Raw genomic sequence first — 23,757 nt, forward strand, 5'->3', positions numbered from 1 at the left:
TTAAGTGAAGTTATGTGGATCACTGCTTCTTTTGGTTGAAACTTTTGGAGTTGGGTTATGCAGGAGGCTAATGTCGAGGGGTCATGGTCATCCTTTCTGGCATCACTCTCTCAATCTGTAGAACTTCTGCGGTATTCACAGTTGGATTTGGAGTTGTTTTGCCGGCTGTCAGGTTTTATCCTAACCATACTAGCAAGATATGATGAGCCACAGTTTTCTTAAATCAATGTGTATTCCCCTTTTCTATAACAGCAGTAAGTCACTGAGTTTTTGAGTGATTTACTGCAAAGTGAGACAACATAATCTAGGTTCACAGAAATTTGGTTTTAAAGTGGGAGGAAATTTCCACATTAATTCAACTTTATAATAAGCATCTTTACATATGTTTACTGCACAGAAGCTCTACCAGAATAGACAGACAGCTCAGTGAAAGGAGGAATGTTTGGAGTTGATTTTGGTAAGGAAAGGGAATGCTTGGATCTTGAAGGTGAAATCCTGTCCCTCTCAGGATTTTTTGCCAGTTACTTCACTAGGGCTAGGATTAAACCCAGAGATGATCGTTTCTTTCTTTCTTTTCTTTTTAAAGGAATCTTATTCTCCCTAACACCTAGTATTTCTTTTTAAGAGGTGATGGACTAAGTTCCTTTCTTTTCCCCAGACCCTAGAAATTACAACAAAAATATGCTCTTACATGATGATTTTATACTCTGGGTAATATAAATCTATACTATGATGTCAGTCTTATATGAGGGCCCCTTATGAAGTCATCTGTATGCAGTTTGTGGAATACCTATTCTAGAATCTCTTCTAGATCTTCTAGATATTCTAGAAACAATAAATGTTTACAAGCTCTCTCATAGCGATTGGATGGCTCAGGAGACTGGTAATGATGGATCAAGCCTTTAATTTCTCCGACATTTTTATGACCCAGGCTAGTTTGAATTGAAAGTTGTTGCCAGCAGGTTGATAGTTTGTCTGTTCAGGTCACTACAGAGAGTCCTTTTGAGGTTGTGATGGCAATCTAAAAGACCCCATCTTCTGCTAGCTTCAGTGAAGGGGAGTGGGTCCTTGTATGATGCATACGTTCTGTTTGGCACCCCATCAAGTCTATGTAGAGCAATTACCTTGGTGTTGTTTATACCAGGGGTGGGCAATGTGTTTTTTTTGGCAGAGTGCCAAAAATACCTGCAACCTTGACTTGTGAGATGTTGGCGTGCCAGGGAGAAATGGCAGAGGAGCTGCAAAAGATGGGATCCTTGTTGTGGCAGTAAACAACTTGGCCCCTTCCACACCGTCTGCTCCAAGGTGTGTGCGCCAAGCAGAATGTCTTTGTGTGCCACGCTCTGGCACACATACCAGGGGTTGCCTATCCCTGATCTATACTGTAGACCTGTGGTTGGCAACTTTTTCAGGCTGCAGGCTGGAACTAGCTTGGGTTAGAGGTATGCGGGCACGAGGACTTAGTTGCTACTGCCAGTTCTTCACGTTGTGGCATGGGGGAAGTGTCCATTGTGGTGTGGGAAAAAGCTACCCTGTGTTTGTGCCTCTAGTTTACCCTGTATTTGTAATTATGGATGCTGTAATAGTATCTGTAATTTCTTCCCACTTTAGAACTGAATTTCTGCAGCACTATTATTTTGTCCTGATTTTGCAGTAATCACTCAAAAAAAAAAAATTAAACCTCAATTTGTAATCATGGACTAAGACCCAGCCATGAATAAGGCAGTTGTTGCCCCAAAGCATTTACATTCTAAGTAATCAGTAGTAACGTGACAGTCTGGGGTTTTCTAATTGTTTTTCAGGCAATTGTGAAATGCTAATCTTTTCGCCCCTTGCGCACAGTGTATATTTGAGCTCTTTTGATACCTGTGTCTATCTATCATTTGTGTGTGAGAGAGAGAGAGAGTGAGAGCGAGAGCAAACTTGTTTCTCTTATGTAGTAGCTGTTCTTCCTGAAAACATGGTCAAAATGTGTCCGGGCCATCTGAACAATGTGTTTGTCTAGCAGATTCTTCATGAAGGTGCCATAAATTCCTCTGCCAGACTCTTGAGTTTAATTTTTGTCATGCCACCCTGTTGTCACCATTAATGGGGCATCACAAACATCTCTCATAGATATTTGGTTTACTTTTCTTCACAGTTCATATTTCTTGGCTTTGTAACAAGTTCACATGAGCTCATGCAAACAGATGTACTAGCTGAGGGAGCACAGCTGGGGCCCTTTTATTAATGCTGATCATTGAGATATTTATCACCTGTGATATTGCGTTCAGTTCTCGAAGGGTGATAGGCAAGCTGAAGTGAATGAAGAGTAACAGATATGAATGACTGTCTGGGAGGACTGTAAGGAAATATTAAAAAAAATTAGTAGGGATATTATAGCTAGGTTGTTTCTAAGGTGTTTTGGGCACTGTGGCAAATGAGTTATTCAAGATGCTACAAAGCAGTGCAAGTTGGACAAAAGGTATGAAAGAAAGGAAAAATGTAGAATGAAAAACTTGGTGAAATCATGTAGGTTGTGGAATAGCCTCCTAAAGGAAATGGGACATTTGCAGTCTGTGTGTCCATGTGTCCTGCCATCCATAGCACCTGAGCGCAAAAAGCAAGACGGTATGTGAGACTAATCTCTTTCTTGGTTAGTGCCGAACAGAAAGAGTATCTGATTGAGTTTATTTAGTGCATATCTGCTTCCTCCTGCTCCCCTTATTTTTGGTTGGCATCCTACACATCACTGTAAATGTTCATCAAAGCAGGACTAAGACATTGTTTTTTACTCTCTTCCATTGGTATGTGATCACATCTTGTGGCTAAGGAACTTTCCTAGAAGGTTCTTTGATTTTCTGAGCAATAAGTGGATCTGTAGTCTATCTGCCACTTCCAATGTAAACTGAGAGTCAGCTGTTTTCATGACAATAACCCCTGTGGGTGGATTTAGGTAGGATTCTTCAAATATCCAGAGATCCTTGCCCAGGAATAGAGGATGCATTGTTCTCATTGCCCTTGAAAAAACCTGGCTGAGTTCTCATTAGGCTGAGCATGGTGACATCTATAAGCAGACAGGTAGTTGCCATGTTAGTTTGAAGTCAGGCAGAAGGTAGGGTACCTTAGAGACTGACTAAAGCAGAAGTGCATGAGCTTTTATGAATCTGAGCTCACTTCTTCAGATGCTGACCCTATCTTCTGGTTGAGATCCCTTTATGGTGGGGGCTGCATGTTGGGGAGTGCATGTTGGGGAGTGGGTAGGTCTGCCAAAGGAGTGTAGATGCCATGTCTGAAGACTGTAGCATTCTGGAGGTGGGCTGATAGAAACACCACATGAATCCATGCCCATATGGATTTTGTGGCCCATGTCTCCTGTGAGAATCAAGAAGGTAGTATCCTGTTACTGGCAGCAGCAGTCCCTCAATAGGAGGATGACAGTCTTCCAGTAAATAAGGAGGTCAGTGGTGAGTCCAGAGATGACTGAGGGAAGCTGATCTGAGATCCATATATTTAACTGTAGACCTGGCAAATAGTTCCCCGAGGAAGGATCCTGGTGATGACCTTGTGCCAGCTTAGTGACTAGGACTAAGTACAGAAAGTCAAAAAGCCCAAGGCTAAATAGATTCAGTCTTTGCAGTTTAGTCTAAGATGCAAAGATTAAGCTGAGAAACAACTGGATACACCTTTACCTTTGATTCAGGAAATGCAGCCACGTGCCTGCAGTAGCTCAGGCCATAAGCCAGGGGGTGTAACAGCATGGTGGGGGGTGCTACAGCATGGCTCTCTGGCACTTCTTGCTGCCCCTGAGGTCTCTGGGAATTGCAGTCCAGCATCACAGCAGTAGGACTCTAAAGGTTTGTTCATCACTTCCTCTTCCTTCTTCCAGGTGCTTCTGGGAGTTGTAGTCCAGTCACAACCAGCAGTAAGTTTGAGCAGCAGGGCAGCTCAACTTGCAGGGAAGGTAGGTTTAATCCCCCTCCCTGGCCCCAGACCCCAGCTGGGGTTTGCCTAGGCAGGGAGTGCAGCCCCTGCCTTCCCCTCCTTGTTGACCATGTGAAGGAACACCTCGAGAGGCTGGACACCTTCAAGTCAGCTGGCCCAGACAGCTTACACCCCAGGGTACTTAAGGAGCTGGCGAGCATCATAGCTCTGACACTGGCATGGATTTTTGAGAACTCATGGCACTCAGGCGAAGTGCCTGAAGATTGGAAGAAGGCCAGTGTAGTGCTTATCTTCAAGAAAGGGAGGAAAGTAGATCCGGGGAACTACAGGCCCATCAGCCTGACCGCTATCCCGGGGAAGATCTTGGAAAAAATCATCAAAGAGACCATTTTTGACAAACTGGCTGAAGGCAACATCCTGAGGGATAGCCAGCACGGGTTTGTTGCAGTTAGGTCTTGCCTGACCAAACTCATCTCCTCCTATGACCAGGTGACATATCACCGGGACAAGGGAGAAGAGAATGACGTCATATATCTTGATTTTAAAAAAGCCTTCAATCTGGTATCCCACGATCGTCCATAGAAAAACTGGCCAACTGCAGCCTTGGCTACATCACAGTCTGCTATCTGGGGAATTGGCTTTGAGGTCGGACCCAGAGAGTGATAGTTGATGGAAGTCAATAAGTGTGGTGCTCCGTGACCAGTGGGGTCCCCAAAGGCTCGGTCCTTGGGCCTATTCTTTTCAATATCTTCATTAATGATGTGGACATTGGTATCAGAAGAGGACTGGCCAAGTTCGCTGATGACACCAAACTTTGGGGTAAAGCGTCCACACCTGACGACAGGATGGTGATCCAGGCTGACCGTGATAGGCTCGGAAAATGGGTGGATGAAAACCTGACGGCTTTCAAAACTGAAAAATGCAAGGTACTCCACCTTGGGAAGAAAAACCCACAGCATGCTTATAGGCTTGGTAGTGCTACGCTTGCTAGCACCACAGCCGAAAGGGACTTGGGGGTCATGATTGACCACAAGATGAATATGAGCCACCAATGCGATGTTGCAGCCAGCAAAATGAGCAAAACTCTGGCTTGCATCCATAGATGCTTCTCAAGCAAATCCCAGGATGTCATCCTCCTGTTGTACTCGGCCTTGGTGAGGCCACAGCTGGAGTACTGTGTCCAGTTTTGGGCTCCACAGTTTATAAAGGTTGTGGAGAAGCTTGAGAGAGTCCAGAGCAGAGCCACATGCATGCTCAGAGGGCAGGAAGACAGGCCTTATGATGAGAGGCTGAGAGCCATGGGCCTGGAAAAGCGCAGGCTATGAGGGGACCTGGTGGATACCTATAAGTATATAAGGGGTGTACTTCAGGATCTGGGGGAATGCCTGTTCACCAGAGTGCCCCATGGGATGACAAGGTCAAATGCTCACAAACTCCTCCAAGATGGTTTCAGGCTGGACATAAGGAAGTATTTTTTTACTGTCCAAGCCCCCAAGGGCTGGAACAGACTGCCACCTACAAGCACCTACTCTGGTACAAGCACCTACTCTGGGCTCCTTTAAGAGACATTTGGATGTTTATCTTGCTGAGATCCTGTGACCCCAGCTGACTTCCTGCCCCTGGGGCAGGGGGGTGGACTCGATGATCTTATGAGGTCCCTTATAGCCCTAATGTCTATGAAATCCTCCCCAACCCTTCTCTGCTGGAGCAGACAGCCCAGCTCAGCACAGGGCCAGAAAGCATGCTGGGAGACTCTGACTTAACTTGAACCAGGAAGGGGTCTGGGACAGACGTTTCATAAACTGGTTTTGCCCAAATCAGTTAAGTCTGATACTACATTCAACCAGGTTTATGTTAAACCAGTTTCAGCCATTTTGAAACTGGTTTATATACACTGAACTTTTGTTCTGTTACAGGTTTAAACTAGTTTCTGATCACTTAAACCTGTCTACCTGTCCCTAGCCTAGGAGTGACTGGCTTGAAGCTCTAAGGCCTGCCTGTGTAGCCTTAAGGCCCAGCTTCCTACTTACTTTCCTAAACAAAGCCCAAGTGAGAGGGATTCCTACTGCTTGCAAATTTAAAGAGCAGAGACTGTCAAGTTTTTGGTACATCAGTTAAAACAAGAGCAGTGACACTCTAATTAGGATACAGGATAAAAGCAAGCTACATTGTTTCTGCAGATAGACTGCCTGGTGCGTTAACTACACTGGCTATGCACCGTGTATAACAATTTCTAGCTTTCAGGAGGAATACACAATGGGCAGCCCTGTATTTCTAAAAGCTAAATCATTGTTTTATACTCCTAGAGTGTTCAGTTGCTAAACAAGGACTTGATAAAATGAGGAAGTGGAAGCTGTGCAAAGAGGGTCTGGTTTCATGCCAACTATTGGTCTTCAAAGTCAAATTTCAATCCACAAAGATCTCTACTACTGCTGGCGTTCATTTGCCAAAATGTGTCTATTCCCAAACCTCTGTTGTGAAGGATTTTTTCAATTGGATTCAGATTGTTTGGCTGGAACAACTTCAGAGTTTATATACATCTGTCCTGAGTACTCAAGAAGCAATTTTTTTGGTTATGTCTTTTATAAGACTGATTATATACTTGAGAGTAATGTTAGATAAGATTTTGGGCACAAAATGTACTTCCTTAGGTTTGGGAAATAAGTGGGTACAGCTTGTGATAAATACTAGGTACAGCAATTAATGGAGTTAAAGAAAAGTGTACTCAAAGCATTTATCCAAAGTTAATGGGATTCCCACCTCAAGGAAACAGCAGTTTTTGACCTGGGTGTAGTTCTGTTGAAACAACTAGAGCAGTACACTTCTGTACCAATTTAAAGATCTGGCCCAAAGCATTGTTCATCTTCTCCCAGTTCACCAGTTTGTATCAGATGGGTAATTGGTCTCAGCCCAGTTTTTCTTCAGATATCATAGTCCACCTCTCAATCAACCACCATGTTTGTTGGTCCTAGCAAGGGGTTAAGGATTGAATGAGTATAGTAATTTAAATAGCCTTTATCCCCTTGTAGTTTAAACTGCGGTTTTGAAGCGTATTGACAGGCTAATTTGTATGCTACACGCCAAACAAATTAGGGACTAGATTCCAATACTTATGTTCACAGGCTCATTTCAATCAGTGAAATTACCTTGTAGAGTAAGGTAATAATCAACATGGATAAGGTATCAGAATTTGGACTTCAGTCTCCAGAGTTGTCAGTTTTATTGTTTTCCTTAAGTACTATATTTGTTTTAAAAAGGAGAAAGAAGTTGTGACCTTTCATGAAATTCAGGTAGAGCTTTTATAGTCGGCCTTATAGCACTTGTACAGTAATGAGAATTTACCACCTAGCCTCAAAGAAGGAAATGACTAGAAATAGAAAAACATTCACTTTATTTACAATTTCTAATTTCGCGCAGAAGCTTTTGGTCTAAGGATTTTTCTAAAATGATTCAAAGGATTAAAATAAGCTAGCATGGCTCTGTTAAAACTGTTTTCTAAAACATTTTGACTTATAATACTAATAATAATACTGCGATAAAGACAGAATAATATAGATGGAGGTTGCAAGACCACATTTTCATATGAAAAAAGTCAGTGCTGAATCTGCACTGTGAAGTTACAGTAAGCCTCAGAACTGAGAGAGAGAAAATTAAAGGATTACTTAAAACCAACAATAAACTTACAAATTAAAAGTCATCATTTTTAAATGAAGTCATACACTGTTAAAAATAAGCATAAAATTACATACTAGTTTGGATGTGTAGTTTATAGAATACACAGAATGCTAAAATTGAATCAAATTAAGAAAAACATTTTCCAAATGCGAGTAAAATATCTGTTTAATTAGATCGTAAAGAAAGGAGATTAAAAGTAATATTTTGTAACATAGTAATTACTGTTTTTCAGAAGTAGTCTGGTTCCTGTGTGTTGATTTAAATTTAAATGTGATAGCAGATCTCTTTGGGGTTCTTTATTTTGTTTGTGTCTTTAATTATTTTAAATCACAACCATTACCTTTATTTTGTTTTCTTTCCACTAAATACGCTGCATGGCTGTTGGCTTCAATACCCTGCCTGTTCAAAATGCAGACCTTTGAGAGAGCAGCCTCTTACCCTTTGGAAGCCAGAGGTTAAAAGCCAAATCATTGCGGGGGACCATACAGCAAGATAGCAGGAAAGGCTGCTGTAACCAAAGAGAGGCAGGTTAAGGTGCTGATGGGAGTCTGAGATGTAAATAAACCAGATTGCTCTCACTTCCTGTTTCCACTGTATTATGCATTCCAATAGCACAATTCATCTTTATGACAGGCACCTATTGCTTTAACTTTACTACGGGCCACTAAAGTACATTAAAATAGGCAGGAAATGGAATTAAACAGAGCTCAGTTGAGAATGCCTAAATGCATTGCTCTAGTTTCTCGTGTAAGGACACAATACATTTTCAAGCAGAGTTACTCATTGCTCTACTTCTGTATAAACATGAAGGTTATTCTAAAGACATGGGGCATGTTTGTCAATTAGACTAAGATTTGTTCAAATGAAGTTTCAGTTTTTTTGGGTTAGCCCCGGATAAAATATATAGGTGCCAGATCATCATGAAGATATGCTCATGCACAGCTGACTATCTGGCCTATAAACTGAAAAGCATTTTGCAAACTCGTATCACTGACAGCTATATATTTGTTTAACACTACATCTACACATTTCAGATATATTCAGGAATTTAAACATTTGAGATGCCCCGTCAGTTCTGTTCCTGTGAAAGCCTGACAGCTTTTTTCTTTACTATATATATGCTGGATGGATATAGGGCAGTAGTAGTAGGGATTTACAGTGTGGGTTGCTTGGAGATGCAAAGCTTCTGTTTTTACTCCCATGAGATCATTAGTGCTGATGCCCTGTGATGTCACTTGCATGGTGAAGTTTTTTGAAAATAAACCATTAGCTCTGCTCTTTCTCTGATTACACAGAATGACCTCTGGTTTTGCTGAGTACTACTCTTTTTTCTGTCAGTGACTAAATAGTTGAAAGCACGCATCAACTTTCAAAGTGTTTATCAATATAGAAGATATTAGTGGATATTGCACAGTGTCATGTAAGGTAAAAACTAATTTGTAAGCAGCATAAGCAGAAAGCTGGAAAGGCAATTAAGTTCAAAAGTCATTAACATTGATCCTTTTGCACTGGGAAGGAACACTTCTTTAGCAGGAAAGATCTTTGAAAAATGTTGGGCACAAATCTTTCTTTAAGTTTATATTTTAACGAGACATTTGGTTTCTTTGAATTTTCCTTAAGCCAAAAATTTAGAGCAGCATATTGCTTCAAATTCATTTGAATTTTATGAACAAGGAGAGACCTGTAGGTAATTAGTGTGCTCGGTTGCTAGCAGCTTGACTTTCATCATTTGTTCACACTAAGTATAAGTTCTCACTGGAAGGATAGGGTTACAGATGGGTGCAGATTACTTCAGTGACTGCAGCATCTTAAGTGAGAATCCAGATGCTTTTCTGCTTTCTCTCCCTCCTTTTGTTTGGGCATTCTAGGTCGATAGCTGCTGGTAAGTTTTAAAGATTAAACTTCTTCTCTTTTGCAGTGGGAAAAACAGCCATTAATGCTAGTTGTCGTTTAAGTGCCTAACTGCAAATTTTGACTAAGTCAATACATGTGTGGGTCCAGCTTTTCAAAGAAACTTACACTTGGCACTGACAAGGACACCAGCTTTTCAAAAGCATTTATGTTCCTTCAAGGCATGTTGAGTGTTGAGCTCTTTTGAAAATCTGCCCATTTCTTTTTTTTCCATAAAATAGAGTAAGACTCTTTTGAAAATTCATATCTTTGGGCCTGATTAAATTTCCATTAAAATTGGTGGGAAGGTACTGATAGTTTGGCATGGATTGCTTTTTTTCAGTTGTGAAAGATGTTTCAGCAAATCCATTACACTGCAATGTTGTATGCAAACTCCTTGGTATTTGTCAAATTTCCTGAGGAGGAAATGCAGATGCTGGGACAGGAATCAGGTAGAGAGGGATGAAATAAAGTTTAGGATCTGTGTAAAGCTTTCTGGACAGATTTTCATTACTGATGCTTATGGCTTATTTTTGTTTATCATGGTTGTCAGAAATAAAACCTAAAGGCAAAGTGGGCTTAATCTTGTACAAGTTGGAGTTGATGGGGATTGTTGCCATACATGTCAGTAGAATCAGAATCTGTAACTTTTAAATCTACCTTCCTTGCAGTCCTACGTACTTTCCTTGTACTCTAACCATGAATACACCTGCCCTGTGAATCCTTACTTGTATAAGTAATCCACGCTCATGTATGTAATCCCATTTAAAGTCATGAGAGTAAGGAGTAGTCACGTGGGCTAACAGTCACTTGTGCAGACAGTCAAAACACCCACAGCTGAATTGATTTCAATCTTCCTGGGTTAGTCTAAGCTGCGCAGATTGAACCGATAAGCAAGTGAACAGACGTTCCCTTCTGCAGCCACATGCCTGCAGTGGCTCAGGCCAGAAGTCAGGGGGTGCTACAGCATGCCTCCCTGCTGGCCTGGAGCAGACAGCTTGGGCCAATGCTAGCTTGTCCACCCTGGAAGGGAGGTACAAAGCATCCTGGGATGCTGCGGGATTGTGAGCTAACTTGAATCTGGAGGGGATCTGGGACAGAAGTTCAGTAAACAGATTTAACCTAAATCAGTTAACTCTGATATCACATCTATCCAGATTTATCTTAAACTGGTTTTGGCCATTTTGAAAATGATTTATGTGCACTGAACTTATGCTTTAGGGACAGACATTCAAAAAGCCCGAGCCTGAATTGGTTAAATCTTTGCAGGTTAGTTTAACCTGCATAGATTGAATGGCAAGCAAGTGAATAGGCATTCACTTTTGATTCTGGAAATGCAGGCACATGCCTGCAGTGGCTCAGGCGAGAAGCTGGGGAGAGGCGCTAGAGCGAGCCCTCCCTTCCCTTCAGGCTGGAGGGAAGCTGAGCTGAGGAGGGCATGGCCAGGCCCCAGCAGGTGAATATGACTGGGGAGGGGTTTAAACCTCCACTCTGGCCTGCAGGGACCCCAGCCGGGTCTGCCTGGCTTTCTCCCTATGATTGTGGCTCGGCATAGCCTAGGACCCCAGAGCTCCCCTCCCAGCCAGGGGGTGATCCTACTGCACCTTCCCAGCTACTGGGGCTGGGGGTTTGCTTGGGGAAGCCCAGGGACAAAGGCCTGATCAGGGGAGTGAAATGACCCCAAGCCCAGATGGAGACGGGTACAGAGGGATCACAGCAGTGGTGGCTTCATTCTGGACGTGAGCCCCACTGAGGAGATGGACCCAGGCTGGAGGCTGACAGGGAAGGGGCTTGAGTGTGTTGGCATTAGCCCAGGGCACAGCCAAGCCAAGCTGAGCATGCACTTGGGGGAGCAGCTCCTGCCTGCTGGCCCCTTCTACCCACTGGAGAGCGGCACCTAGGATGGCTCCTGCCCCTGCAGCAGCCCACACAATGTGGGCTTGCCCCCTCAGCCCCAGCGCTATTACCTTTGTCTTGTGGGCCTCCAGGCACGAAGCTGGGCATACCCTGCTTACTGTTCCCCTGCCTTGTGGCAGCGGCGGTGCAGCATGGCCCTGTGTACTAGGCACCAGGCACAGAGTTCAATCCCTATGGCTTCCCTGCTGCTGCTGCCACCAGGGGAGTCTGCCCTGGCTGTACTGGTAGGTGCCACCCGCGCCACTGAACTGTGGTTGACCGGCAGGTGGGTTGATAGCAGCGGCAGGGAAGCTGTAGGGGTAGCACCTCATGCCTGATGCTTGATATTCAGGGCTGTGCTGCGCCTATGGCTTCCCTGCTGCTACCATCTGGAGCATGGCCAGATGCTGGCCTGGCATGGCCCCCTAAGGGGGCAGGCAGGGGTTTTATTCCCCCCTCCATCCCCACTCACACCGGGACCACAGCCAAAGACTGCCAGCCCCTGCTGCCACCTCCACCACTCACGCCCAGCTAGGGAAACACTAGCTGGGGTCCTGAGGGAAGAGGGTAGAGAGGGGAGAATAAATCAGGCCATGCTGGCTGGTGTCTGGCCACCCACCCACCTCCGGAGCAGACAGCACAGCACAGCCCAGGGCTGCAAAGCATACTGGGATGCTGGCAGACTCTAATTAAACTTAAATCAGGGAGGGATCTGGGACAGAAGTTCCATAAACTGGTTTGACCTTAATCAGTTCAACCAGGTTTAGTTTCGGCCATTTTGAAACTGGTTTATGTGCACTGAACTTTTGTTCTGTTACAGGTTTAAATAATTTCCTGATCGCTTAAAGAGGTTTATGTGTAACTTTTGTCCCTAGCCACGTTGTGTTACAGATTTGAACTGGTTTCCAATCACTTACACCAGTTTGTTTAATTTCTGTTCCTAAAGTTGGTAAAATTAAGTCAATCCTGAGAATTCTTGCTCATCTGAATAGCCCAGACTTCCCTTGCTGGTTCAGTTGGTTCCAGCCTGACTATTTGTGTTTGGATGTCAGGGTTTGCAGGGTTATGTTGGCTAGTAGTAAACAAGCTAAAACTGAAAACGGGTTTTAGAAACAGGGGAAGCTTAAATGTTAACTGCACCATTAGCTTATGTTTGCGCTTGAAGATGGCAGTGACACGCACAGAAAGTAGGTGGTATGATAGGTGTGATGGGTGCTGTCTGATTTGTTAATATTGTGCTATCCATTTGCATTTTAAATGAAACTGCTTTGTAGTGTAGCAGATCAAATGTTTATTGGAGCATTGTTTTGTAGATAGTGTTAAATGTTGAGCTCTTTGCAGAGTGCATACCTTCTTTGTCTGACTTTTTTTCTTTCTGTCTGGGAAGCAGGAACTGTGGGTAGAACATTCTCCCCTCCCCCTCCTTGTTTGCACATAACACATTTGGTCACTTTAATTTTCCCTCTGTAAAACAGTGTAACTTCCCCACAAGGCTTATTGGAGCTGAGGCCAATGAAGTGGAGATTCCCTAGGTTTAAGGGTTGTCACAGGATAGTAAAACCCCTTTAATGGGGCTGTCTTAACTTTTAAGTTATGTTTAATGTTTTTAACAGTAACTTGCATTTCCTTTACCCTTCACACCCATCCATTAGCCAGGTGTTTTTGTCAAACTGGGTGGAAAAATAAAAGTAATCTAACTGCACAGCTGGCCCCTCAATGAGAAGCTGGAGGATAATAGCCACAGCTATGAAAAAGTGATTACAGAAACTGGTTGAGTAGTTTGAATAGCCTCTCGTAACTGCTAAGTAAAATCCAAAGGCTGGAAATAAGAACTTTTTTTTCTAATGCACTGCATTATTTTAATCTGCAGTATATTACATTTATATGATCTTTACAATTACATTTCCAAAAGAAACAGCTTTCCCAGAACATTCATGGTTCATACTTTATAGGTTTTATCTTGTGCTTAAGTGTGTGTTGCTGAATTTGTACCATTTGCTTTACATACGTATGTAGTATAGGCCTATTTCTGATCTCTCCAGGATAAATCAGGAGTAAGGCAATAGTAAATCTGGTGAGAATATACTCACTGATTTTCTTTGCATGCAAAAAAGTATGTTTATTTAATGAGAAATCAGTTTAATTTAGTAACATTGTTTAATTGCTTATTTAAAACATTTGAAATTTGACGGTGATTTTAAACATCACCCGGTTTGTCACCTAGGGCCACATCCTGTAGACACACATGTATGTATGCTTTCCTTTATTTGCATGAGAAGCCACACCCTGTGCCTCTGGTTTGTAGGGCTGAGTACAGACAGTAAAAAACCCTGAGGCTGAATTGATTCAGTCTTTGCAGGTTAGTCTAATCTGCGGAAATTAAACGGAGAAGGAAGTGAACAGGCATTCATTTTTGATTCAGGAAACACAGCTACATGCCTGCAGTGGTTCAGGGCAGAAGCTGGGGGGCGCTAGAGCACGCCTGCCAGCCACTCCAAGGCTTCCCCTGTCCCTGCTCCCTGGGGCCCCGGCCATGGGCTAGCCAGCTGGAGGAGTTGAACCTCCTCCCTGGCATATGGGACCCCAGCCCTCTTCTCTTCTCACCCCCTTCCCTGCTCGAGGCTGCCAGGCTGAGGCGGGCGTGGGGGGGGGGGAGGGGGCAGGTAGTGGCATTGAATTTCTAAAAGCTTGAACAAGAATAGTCTTTTCTCTGAAGTGAGCGTGCATTGAGCACAGCAATTTGCAACTTCAAGCACACAACAAAGAACAAGCAAGAATCTTCGCCTAAGCTAAGATACAGCTCAGTAAAACACCGAGAGCACACGCAGCTTAGTCCAACTTAAAATGTAAAGCAAGAAGACAAGAGAGAGCCTTGCATAAGTCTTAGGTAATTCTGAGGGCAGAGTGTCCCTACAGCCAGGTATGCAGAAAATCCTTCTGAGGGAAACGGCAGGTGGTCCTAGGTGTTGGAGTAGAGATCCCCGGTTCCCCCAGGCTCTTCCTCCTCCCCAATAGCCTGGGGGAGCGGAGGGAAATTGCACCGCCTCCACTCCTCTTACCAACTGCTTGCTTCAGTCTCTGCCAGAGGTGGGGGGTGCTGGTGTCTGTTGGTCTCCAGCTGTCTTATAATGTAAATATAGTTCTTTGCCAGCCCCCAGCTAGGGTTTGCTTCGGGGGGCAGTCCCTCTCAGGCTATTGCTCCACCCCCTCCACTTAGGTGGGTCAGAGTCTGGCAAGGGCTGCCCTCCCTGCAGAGCCAGCTGTGGTCCCCAGCTGGGTTTTCCAGCCCCCACCCCGTCTTGTCCGCCAGCCCTTACTGCTCCAGCTAGGGAGCAGAGGGGCAGGGCCAGCCCTGCTGTCTAGAGCAGACAGCCCAGCCCAGGGCTGCAAAGCACCCTGGGATGCTGGGGACTGTGATTTAAATTGAACCTGGGAGGAGTCTGGGACAGAAGTTTTCATAAACTGGTTTGACCTAAATTAGTTAAGTCTGATACTACATTCAAGCAGGTTTATCTTAAACCAGTTTCAGCCATTTTGAAACAAGTTTACGTGCACTAAACTGCTGTTCTGTTACAGGTTTAAACCAGTTTCTGATCACTTAAACCAGTTTGTGTAACTTGTGTCCCTAGCCTAGCAGAACTATCCTGGAAGTCAGTGTTGCCTGTAGGCCAGCTTGTGTGAGTATAGCTAACCATGTATGACAGTTTGCAGGATTTGGCCTAGGAGGGTCTACTTTGAAATGCTTTCCATGTGCTGTTGTGCCTTTTAAGTCTCTTGGTACACAGTGGTAATGCATTCATGAGGATGCAATAACATTTTGTATTGTTGAGAGAACTAAGACTTGTGAGGCAAAGTAACATCTCATCGGATCTGTTACATCCATGGCTATTTAGTGTCTAGTAAAGTTATTAATTTCTATTCCCATGTATACACACACATGCATGCGTGCACACTCTACTCTCTCTTTGCACATGGACACACACACTTTCCCTTCGCAGGACCTCACCCCTCCTCGCTCTTGATCACACGGAGGGAGCCCTACTCCCCCCCCTGCCCCCAGCTGCTAGCTGCCTGTGGCTCAGTCTTGCTCCCCACCTGGCCCCCATTAAACTTACCTGCAGGGAGCTGCTGCTCGACTGTCCTGTGCAGCCACACAGATGCAGAGGGCCAGGCTGGGCTGGGGGAGGAAGGGTGCAGGGGGGCTGAATTTGGGGGGGCTATAGCCCCCAAGGCCCTCCCAGTGCTGCTGCCTGCAAAGGCACAGTGCGATGCTCCTGGCCAGGCCCCCAACTGCCCCCTGCCCCAGGTGGGGCACGGCCCTCCCAGTCTGGCCCACCCCCAGGCATGATGCAGTAATCCCAGCCCTGCCCCCACTCCCCCCCAGTCACATTGGTGGAGGGACCCCGCTTCTAGCTCCCAGGGAAGCAAATGTGAAAGCTGAGGTTTTAAACTTTATGCCAAAATTGGGTGCTGAGTTTAAAACTGCGGCTTCCATTTCCCTGCTGACGAGGATCCCAGGGCCTGAAATTGGTAGAGGCCCCTGGGCTTGTGTCCAGCTTGCCCATTCATTAATTTGCTTGGGGGGGAAGGAGGACAGATTGAGGCCCCTGTGGTGAGGGAGGGATGGGGCAGTGCCAATATCTCGAGTCATGCAAAAGGAGAAGAGCCTGGAGTAAAACAATTTCAATTCGAAGATCAATTCATTTGTAGAATGTATAGAGAACTGCAGTTCAGGTAAGTAACAATAGTAACTTCCTTTTCATTATATTGGTGTAGGATTGTAGGCACTAACCTATGAAGATAACAGTGAAAGCAATGCCAAAATTTCACCTGAGTAGTTAAGAAGTCTTTTAGGACTTTGAGTTTGTTGCAAGTAAATGTCTTGGCCAAAAGAGAATAATAAGCAAAGCAGAAACGCCAATTCCAGATTTTTTTTTTTAAAGCTTTATTGATGCATGTTATAATTAGAAACAGAATCAGTTGGTTTTCTAATAGGATATTCATTTCCTAGAGAGCAATCACAGCTTGGAATAAAGCAGCACATTTTTTTAAAGAGAATAAATCTGAGTATGCTTCTAGCATATGTGATGTGGCTCAGGTTACTAGCTTTGTCTGTCCATGTTATTAACAAGCAAATTAAACATTTTCACTTTTTTTAATTAAACAAATAAACCTTCAGCTGCGCTGTGATCTTTCATTAAAACCTTAATTGTCTGGAGAGCTCAACATGAGTGCTTGAAGTTGGTCAGTTCCATTGCATGGCATTAGTGTTGGTAGCAGATTTACAACAGAGCTGGATTTAATCTCTTCCTTAATGCTTACAATCCTCTGTTTGGGGAGGGGAGCCATTTGCATGTTTTAGGAGATAGGTGACAGTATCTCTGAAATGAAGGCACAGCAATAGCTTTAAAGTGTCTGGGCAGCCATAAAGTGAATTTGCAAGAAAAGGAAGATTGGTAGAAACAAAGTAAGTGTTGCTTTTAAATAGGCTTTGGTGCATGTATTGTGACACCTAAGGTGGCAGTGGGCTCCAAATGTGTTTCTCATCAAAGTAGTTGCACTGTAAGGAAATATTAGCACATCCCAGGCCACAGGGTCAGAAATTTAGTTCCCAGCTACCCAAGGAGCCAACTGTGGGCAATATCATATAGACTGTTTCTGATGCTACTTGATTACTCATTGCTGAGGGCGAGGACAACAAAACATTTACCAGGTCACGCTCTAATCTTTTTAGTGCTCTGAGGTCTAATTTTCATGGGTTTAAGATGATTGCATGCCTTTGAAATGCATTATGATATTAGTAAGTCTGTACCAGAACTGGTATTGTTTCTGAGCATGAAAAACACAGGCATTTTAGACCTTTGAAAAGGAGAGCTAATTAAGAGGGTAAGTAGATGAGTAGTTATCAAGTGCACCACAAGTTCCACTGCTAAACTCAGATAATAATTTTCATGCTGGGCATTATACAAATGAAGCTCCTTATGGTTTATTAATCAGTTATGGACTGTGAATCTGTCAGGCTGTTCAACACAAATGTAAGGTAGCACAATTCCTTCAAGTACCACTAAGGATGAAGAGTATGTTGTACAATGTATTTTTGTGTTTCTTCTCCCCTGCATTTGTGTTGACTGATTTTTTTTTCTCTTGTTTTCTTCTCCTTTCCCCACCTCCTTCAGGATCTGAGATTATCAGCTTTAATTTTTGACAAGCTTCAAGTGCCTGACTATTTACAGAAAAACAGGAATGAAGGGGAGAGCAGATGTGAAATTTGTGCCACCCACCTGAATCAGCTGAAGCAGGAAGCCATTCAAATGATCCATACCCTTAATCAAGCCAGCTATCAAGAAATAACTGATGCCCCCCAAAGCTCTGCATCAGTGACTAGTGTGTTACCGAGGATGGTCACAGTGTCATCGCAGAGAGACTTGCCACTCGTTGCTGGGCAGGTGGGTAGACAGTCTGGAAAAACAACAAACCTTTTCTCTGGGACAGAGAGAAAGAAGGGACTTGGATGGCCTCAAGGCACAGGCAATTTTTCAAACTCCAGTGTTCAAGTAACTGTGGCTCCCAGTGGTCTCAGTGGTGCATTGAGTTCAGTGACTATCCAGGCTCAGCAGTACCTCGAGGGCATGTGGAGTATCTCCAGGGTGAACAGCTTTCTTCCTCAAGCTTGTCTAGTAAGTACTGACAACTCAGATGAAAAGATTATTTTTAAGAGAATCAGCTCAAAATGGTCTGAAGGGCATCTCAATAAATCAGAGTTAAAAAACCACTTTAAAATTGTATACTTTCCAGCAAATATATATAAACAAATTTGTTTTTGATCTTGGGTGAAAGAACCATCTTTTTGCAAGTTTTTTGCGCCCACTTCACCTTTGCATATGCTGATAGTGGTGTTTGAATGTCACATATCTGGGGTCTGATTCGATAGAAAAATCCAAGGCTAGGTACAGGCAGTCAAACAGCCTGAGGCTGAATTGATTTTAGTCTTTGCAGGTTAGTCTAAACTGCACAGATTAAACTGAAATGGAAGTGAACAGACATTTACCTTTGATTGAGGAAATGCAGCTACATGCCTCAGGTCAGAAGGCAGGGAGTGCTAGAGCATGGCTCTCTGGCTGTGTGTTCACTTCTTCTTGCTGCCCCTGAGGTCTCTGAGATTTGCAGTCCAAAATTATAGCAGAATCTGCAGGATTCTGCTCTTTAGTACTTCTTCCTGCTTCCAGGTGCCTCTGGGATTTGTAGTCCACAGTTGTAGCCAGCAGTAAGTTTCAGCAGGGGAAGGGGTGTTTAACCCCCCTCCCTGGCCCCAGGCCCCAGCCAGGGTTTGCTGGGGGGGGGGGGGGGTGGGGCAGTTGCTCTCCTGTAGGTGGGGCTGCATCCCCAGTTGGGCTTGCCCCCACCCCGTTTAGAGCCAGCCCTCACTGCTTCAGGTAGGGAGCAGAGGGGTGGGGCCAGCCTTGGTCTCTGGAGCAGACAGCCCAGTCCAGGGTTGCAAAGCATGCTGGGATGCTGGAGGACTGTGATTTAACTTGGACCAGGAAGGGGTCTGGGACAGAATTTTTCATAAACTGGTTTGACCCAAATCAGTTAAGTCTGATACTACATTCAACCAGGTTTATGTTAAACCAGTTTCAGCCATTTTGAAACTGGTTTATGTGCATTGAACTTCTGTTCTGTTACAGGTTTAAACCAGTTTCTGATCACTTAAACCAGTTTTTATGTGTAACTTCTGTCCCTAGTCCAAAGGCATAACTTCATCTTAGGTGTAACTCCACAAGATTGAGGGGAGATATACCCTATGAATTTGACTCAATTTTGGTTTTGCACTTCTAGAGCCTGGTTGAATTCAAAGGGTGCTAGAGATCGCATTACTCCAGTATCGTATCTGACCAGTTTATGACAAGTCAGGTCCACTGAAGGAGAAGGCTTTTCAGGATATTAGCAGGTTCTTTTGTACTTATAAAGGTCATTATACTTATGCTCCAAACTCTACCAAACTCTACTGATGTCTCTTTCAAACATGCATGACTTCTAAAATATATAATGTCTGTGTTAAAGGGGAAAAAAAATCTTATCGAGAGAAACCTGTTTTTTCAAGAGTGTGTGAATTGTAAGATTTGTCTTGCACTGCCCATTGAGAAGACTTTAGGAAAATGCAATAATTGTTGTTGGCTCTGTAGATGGCACTCTTCCTTTTGAGTAAGTTTCTGTAATAAGCCAATTCCTCGTCAAGGTGAGAGGAACATTGTGCTGCTTCTGGCGGTGCCAGCAGTCAGATGAGATGCATACATGCTGAAGTCTACCAGTGGTCTTTTAAAAATGCTTCACCAGATTTTGTAAGATGAGGGCTACTAGTCATAGACAGACTTTAGTTTGGCATATTATATCACTGTCCATTATAGTATCGAGTCGCTACCTACTTTTGTTTGGGAGTTTCAGCTTGTTTGAGCTCCTGGTTTAGCTAGTTCCTTCTTCTAAAAAGCACTGTTGTGTAAAGGCACGGATATTTGTAGGTGATATTGCCAGATATTATGGGTGATGTTCCTTGCCTTTTGCATGCTTTCTGTATCATCACAGCCACAACATCACTCCAGCACTGTTGTGTAATGTTATTGTAGCAGAATCAGCTACTGTTTTCCTCCCTGAGGAGGCTGGCTAGGAGAAGGGATTCCTTTCACACATGCACCAATACACACTTGGGGCTAGGCAGCCTTGCATAGAGCCCCCCTCCCCGTCCTGTGGGGAGGAGGCAGGGAAAGAGTCCCTCTCCGGCACAGAATGGATCCCCATTCCCTGTCCCATGGGAGGGAGGAGCAGGGGGAAGAGTCTCTCCCTTTGGGGCTGGGCAGACCTGCACAGAGCCCCCCACCCCACCCTGTTGTGGGGGGGCAGGGAGGAGGGGGTTGCTTCACCCCAGCTGCATTCCCCATGGGGGGGGGGGGTGGGAATTAACCCCCTCCCTGTCCCCTTATCCTTAATGGAGTCATGCCAGAAGAGCTGCGGTCCCTGTTGGTGAGACGGGGAAGGTAGGGTGGAAATAAAGCCCCTCCTGGGCACTCTGACATTTAGAAGGTACTTATGTCCCTTCCCATCCCAGCAGTGGGGATGTGGCCAGATGCTATCCCGGCATGGCCTTGTTAAGGTGAAGCAGGCAGGATGAAGGGTTAATTCCTCCTTCCAAGGTCTGCCAGCCCCAGGGGCCACCGCCGCAGCCCCCTCCCCTCTGCTCTCCGGCTGACAGGCAGATGCCAGCTCTGGTGGTGGGGAAAGGAGGGAAGAATTAACCTTATCCCTGCCCACTTTACCTTAACAGGGCCATGCCAGCCAGTATCTCGCCTTTATCCCGTCCCTGCTTGGGCTAGAGAGCAGAGGGGCGGGGCCAGCGCTACTCTGGAGCAGAGAGTGCAGCCCCACCCAGAGATCATGCTGGGATGCTGGAGGACTCTGGTTTAACTTAAACCAGGAAGAGATCTGGGACAGACTTTGCATAAACCGGTTTAATCTCAATCAGCTAAGTCTGATACTACATTCAACCAGGTTGATTTCAAACCAGTTTTAGTTATTTTGAAACTGGTTTATGCACATTGAATGTCTTTTCTATTACAGGTTTAAACCGGTTTCTGATAACTTAAACTGGTTTATGTGTAATGTCTGTGCCTAGCCTTAGTGGTTCCCAGCTTCAAATTTCTTCCTTTTGAACCTTGACAGCTGATGAATAGGTTTCTCCCCTAATATCACAGTATGATTTTGCAGGAATTGTTTTCCCATTTCAGCTCTTGTAGCAAAATCAAGTAGTGTACACTGCAACAAAATGTAAGTGATTATTTAGAGATATGCAAATATCAACAGTCTGGGAGAGGGTGCTCTTTAACAGGGCAACCACAGTTTCACTATGAAGTTCAAGGACTGCTTGTAGGTAGTCCTGACTATAGATTTCAGTGATCACCTGGAAGGCAGTTTGGAACTAGATTTGGAACAGATTTCTAAAGAAGCCAGGAAATAAAAAAATCCAGTGTGATTTTTTAAGAGGTGCTTTATACATAGGGCCAAATTTTGGTTGGCGGGGCAGCTACTGTGGCTCTGACTGCAGGTCTGGAGCTACAGCAGCTGCCTGCTCCCCTTACCTTGTACTCTAATACAAGATGAGGGTTTTTTTCCCCCAATTGAATGAGGGGGAAGACTTGTCTAGGATTGAAGGAAATACAGTATTAATGAATGAACACTCAGAACAGCATGTGAGGTAGGCAGCATTCTCATGGCAAAGACTGGAGAACAGACAGAGGCCAAGTGACTAGACCTGGTTACACAGCAGGTCTGTGACAAATATGTAACTTCTTAAGGTTATGCCTAGGAGAGCTGCATGGTGTATGTTTTATCAAATATTACAAGATCTAGTTTTTTACAAACACATCAAGAGCATTTTAATACGTCTTTGCTAGTTTTAAGATCAATAGTCATAAAAACATTTTATAAGTGATAGAGTAAAAGACCGATATTTTGCCTCAATCTTCAAAGCCAAAGTTTTGCTTCTAAAATCTCCCTTTCAAACTTCTTTGTAGTCCAAATAATGCCTTCAAACACTGCAGTGATGCTAGCGGGCTTCAGACTTTGAGGGGGGTAGTCATAATTACAGAACACTAACAAGTGGGCCATCCCAGGGCCAGTCCAGATTTTGCCTGTCCACTTGTCTAGGGCAACTCGACCATCTGCCTTGGCTACCATGCCTTTGATGCAACTGAAGATGTTCCTAGGTGGGAGGCTGCCCATTTAATTGCCCTGATGCCAAGGGCGAATATGTGGCTGTGAACCTCACCTTGTACCTTGACTGATGCTTTGCAGCTGGCATCCATATCCACAAACTCACCTGGCCCCTTAGCTGGGCTGCACTCAGCCTGACCTGGCCTAGATTTGGCCTCAGGTGTCCTTAGACCTGCCTGGGCCCCTCTGTACCCCCATACTGGGGCCTCTATCTTTCCATGCCTTTTGGAACCTCAACACCTGGCTCTCTCACTGGGCTTCTGGGCCTAATGCCCCTTGGGCCTCAGGCCTCACTCAGTGGGCCTTGGCCCTGTACTTTTCTGTTAGGGTGTGCTTTCCTAGCCTTTCCCCTTTACAGGGTCACCCACAAGGTAACAGGAGCTGAGGCTTTCTGGAACCCAATACTCACCCTTTACTGGGGAGGCACAGATATGGCATTTCCTGGAAGCTGCCCTGCCACAGGCAACCCTACCATACCATCCTCCCCAGCAGGGTGTAGTTTTAGGTCATTCTGCAGGACCAAGAACCTCTTCCATCCCTGTAGTTCCTGCCCTTTGCCTCCAGGCTGTTCTGGGAGCAGCAGCCAGTTGTGTGATGTTGCTCCTTTGGCTCCCTACAGCAACTGCCAGCTTTGCTCTGTGGCATAGCCTTATACCCAGGTTCCTAGCCTCTCCACGAATCAGGTGGCCTCCTGCCTAACATGCGACTGCCTGATTGGGTGGCTCCCACCTGCAGGCTGCTTACTGCCTGCTCAGACCTCTTGGGCAGGGGGTGGGCTGGATCTCGCCCACCAGGCCATTCTATCTGGCTTGTGGGCCCCCTAAAAAATTTAGTTAGTTAATATTAATTTACTCCTGGCTGCCTGTCAAAGATGACAGGAGCTAGGGGCAGTAGGACCCAGGGGGAGCTGGCAGGATTGAGCAGCCTAGCCCTGCTCCACCCCCAGCCATTTCCCCGCCTTCCTGCCTCCACACTGCTCCAGCACCATGTGGCTCCTGGCTGCATCATTGGACCAGGGAGCACGAGGCTGTGCCGGTACCCTGGAGTGTGTATGTGATTGTAGATGGGGGCAGGGTGTGTGTGTGTGTGTGTGTGTGTGTGTGTGTGTGTGTGTAGTGTGAGTCCCACATGCACACCCCACCATACACATTCATCTGCTCCTCACAAACCCCATACCCACCCACACCTTCCCCCCCAACACCCTCAGCTCCCTACAAACTTATACCCAACCCCCCCATGCCCCCACCTTGTGTAATATGTAAGAGTAAGACTTCATTTTAAGCTGTTGTATACTCACCTCAATGTACACTACACAAATGCATGTAAACCAGGACAAAAATATTTTTTGAGATCAATTAATGAATGTTGTAGATGTTTGCATTTTAGAATATAATTTAGTATTTTTCTGGTTCTGAGATGGCAAAACCCCTTGCCGAAAGGAGTACTTCTGGGGGCAAGGGGAGGGACTTCTGGTGGCAAAGGTCAGGAGTTACAGGGTGGGACTTCCGGTCACAAATTGGTGACCAGGAGGCAGGGCATCTGTCAAGGGGTAGGGCTACCCATGAGGCTCTTGACAGCTTTCCAAAACTTGGTAAGTGGCCCTCTGCCTGA

General features: G+C 44.9%; 1 protein-coding gene across 3 annotated transcripts in view; it reads left to right on the forward strand.

Annotated features, from left to right (window-relative positions):
- The window catches only part of KIF26A (kinesin family member 26A), a 142,075-nt gene that overhangs the window by 27,450 nt on the left and 90,868 nt on the right, over positions 1-23,757 (forward strand). For 2 of the 3 annotated variants that reach the window (XM_059723278.1, XM_059723279.1), the window contains exon 3: positions 17,562-18,062. In XM_059723278.1, the coding sequence (XP_059579261.1) occupies positions 17,562-18,062 (501 nt within the window). Of the gene's footprint in view, positions 1-16,663; positions 16,853-17,561; positions 18,063-23,757 lie in introns of those variants that run through there. The other variant, XM_059723281.1, reaches the window with a different exon arrangement.

Source organism: Alligator mississippiensis, chromosome 2 (assembly GCF_030867095.1).
Source record: "Alligator mississippiensis isolate rAllMis1 chromosome 2, rAllMis1, whole genome shotgun sequence".
Taxonomy (NCBI): Eukaryota; Metazoa; Chordata; order Crocodylia; family Alligatoridae; genus Alligator; species Alligator mississippiensis.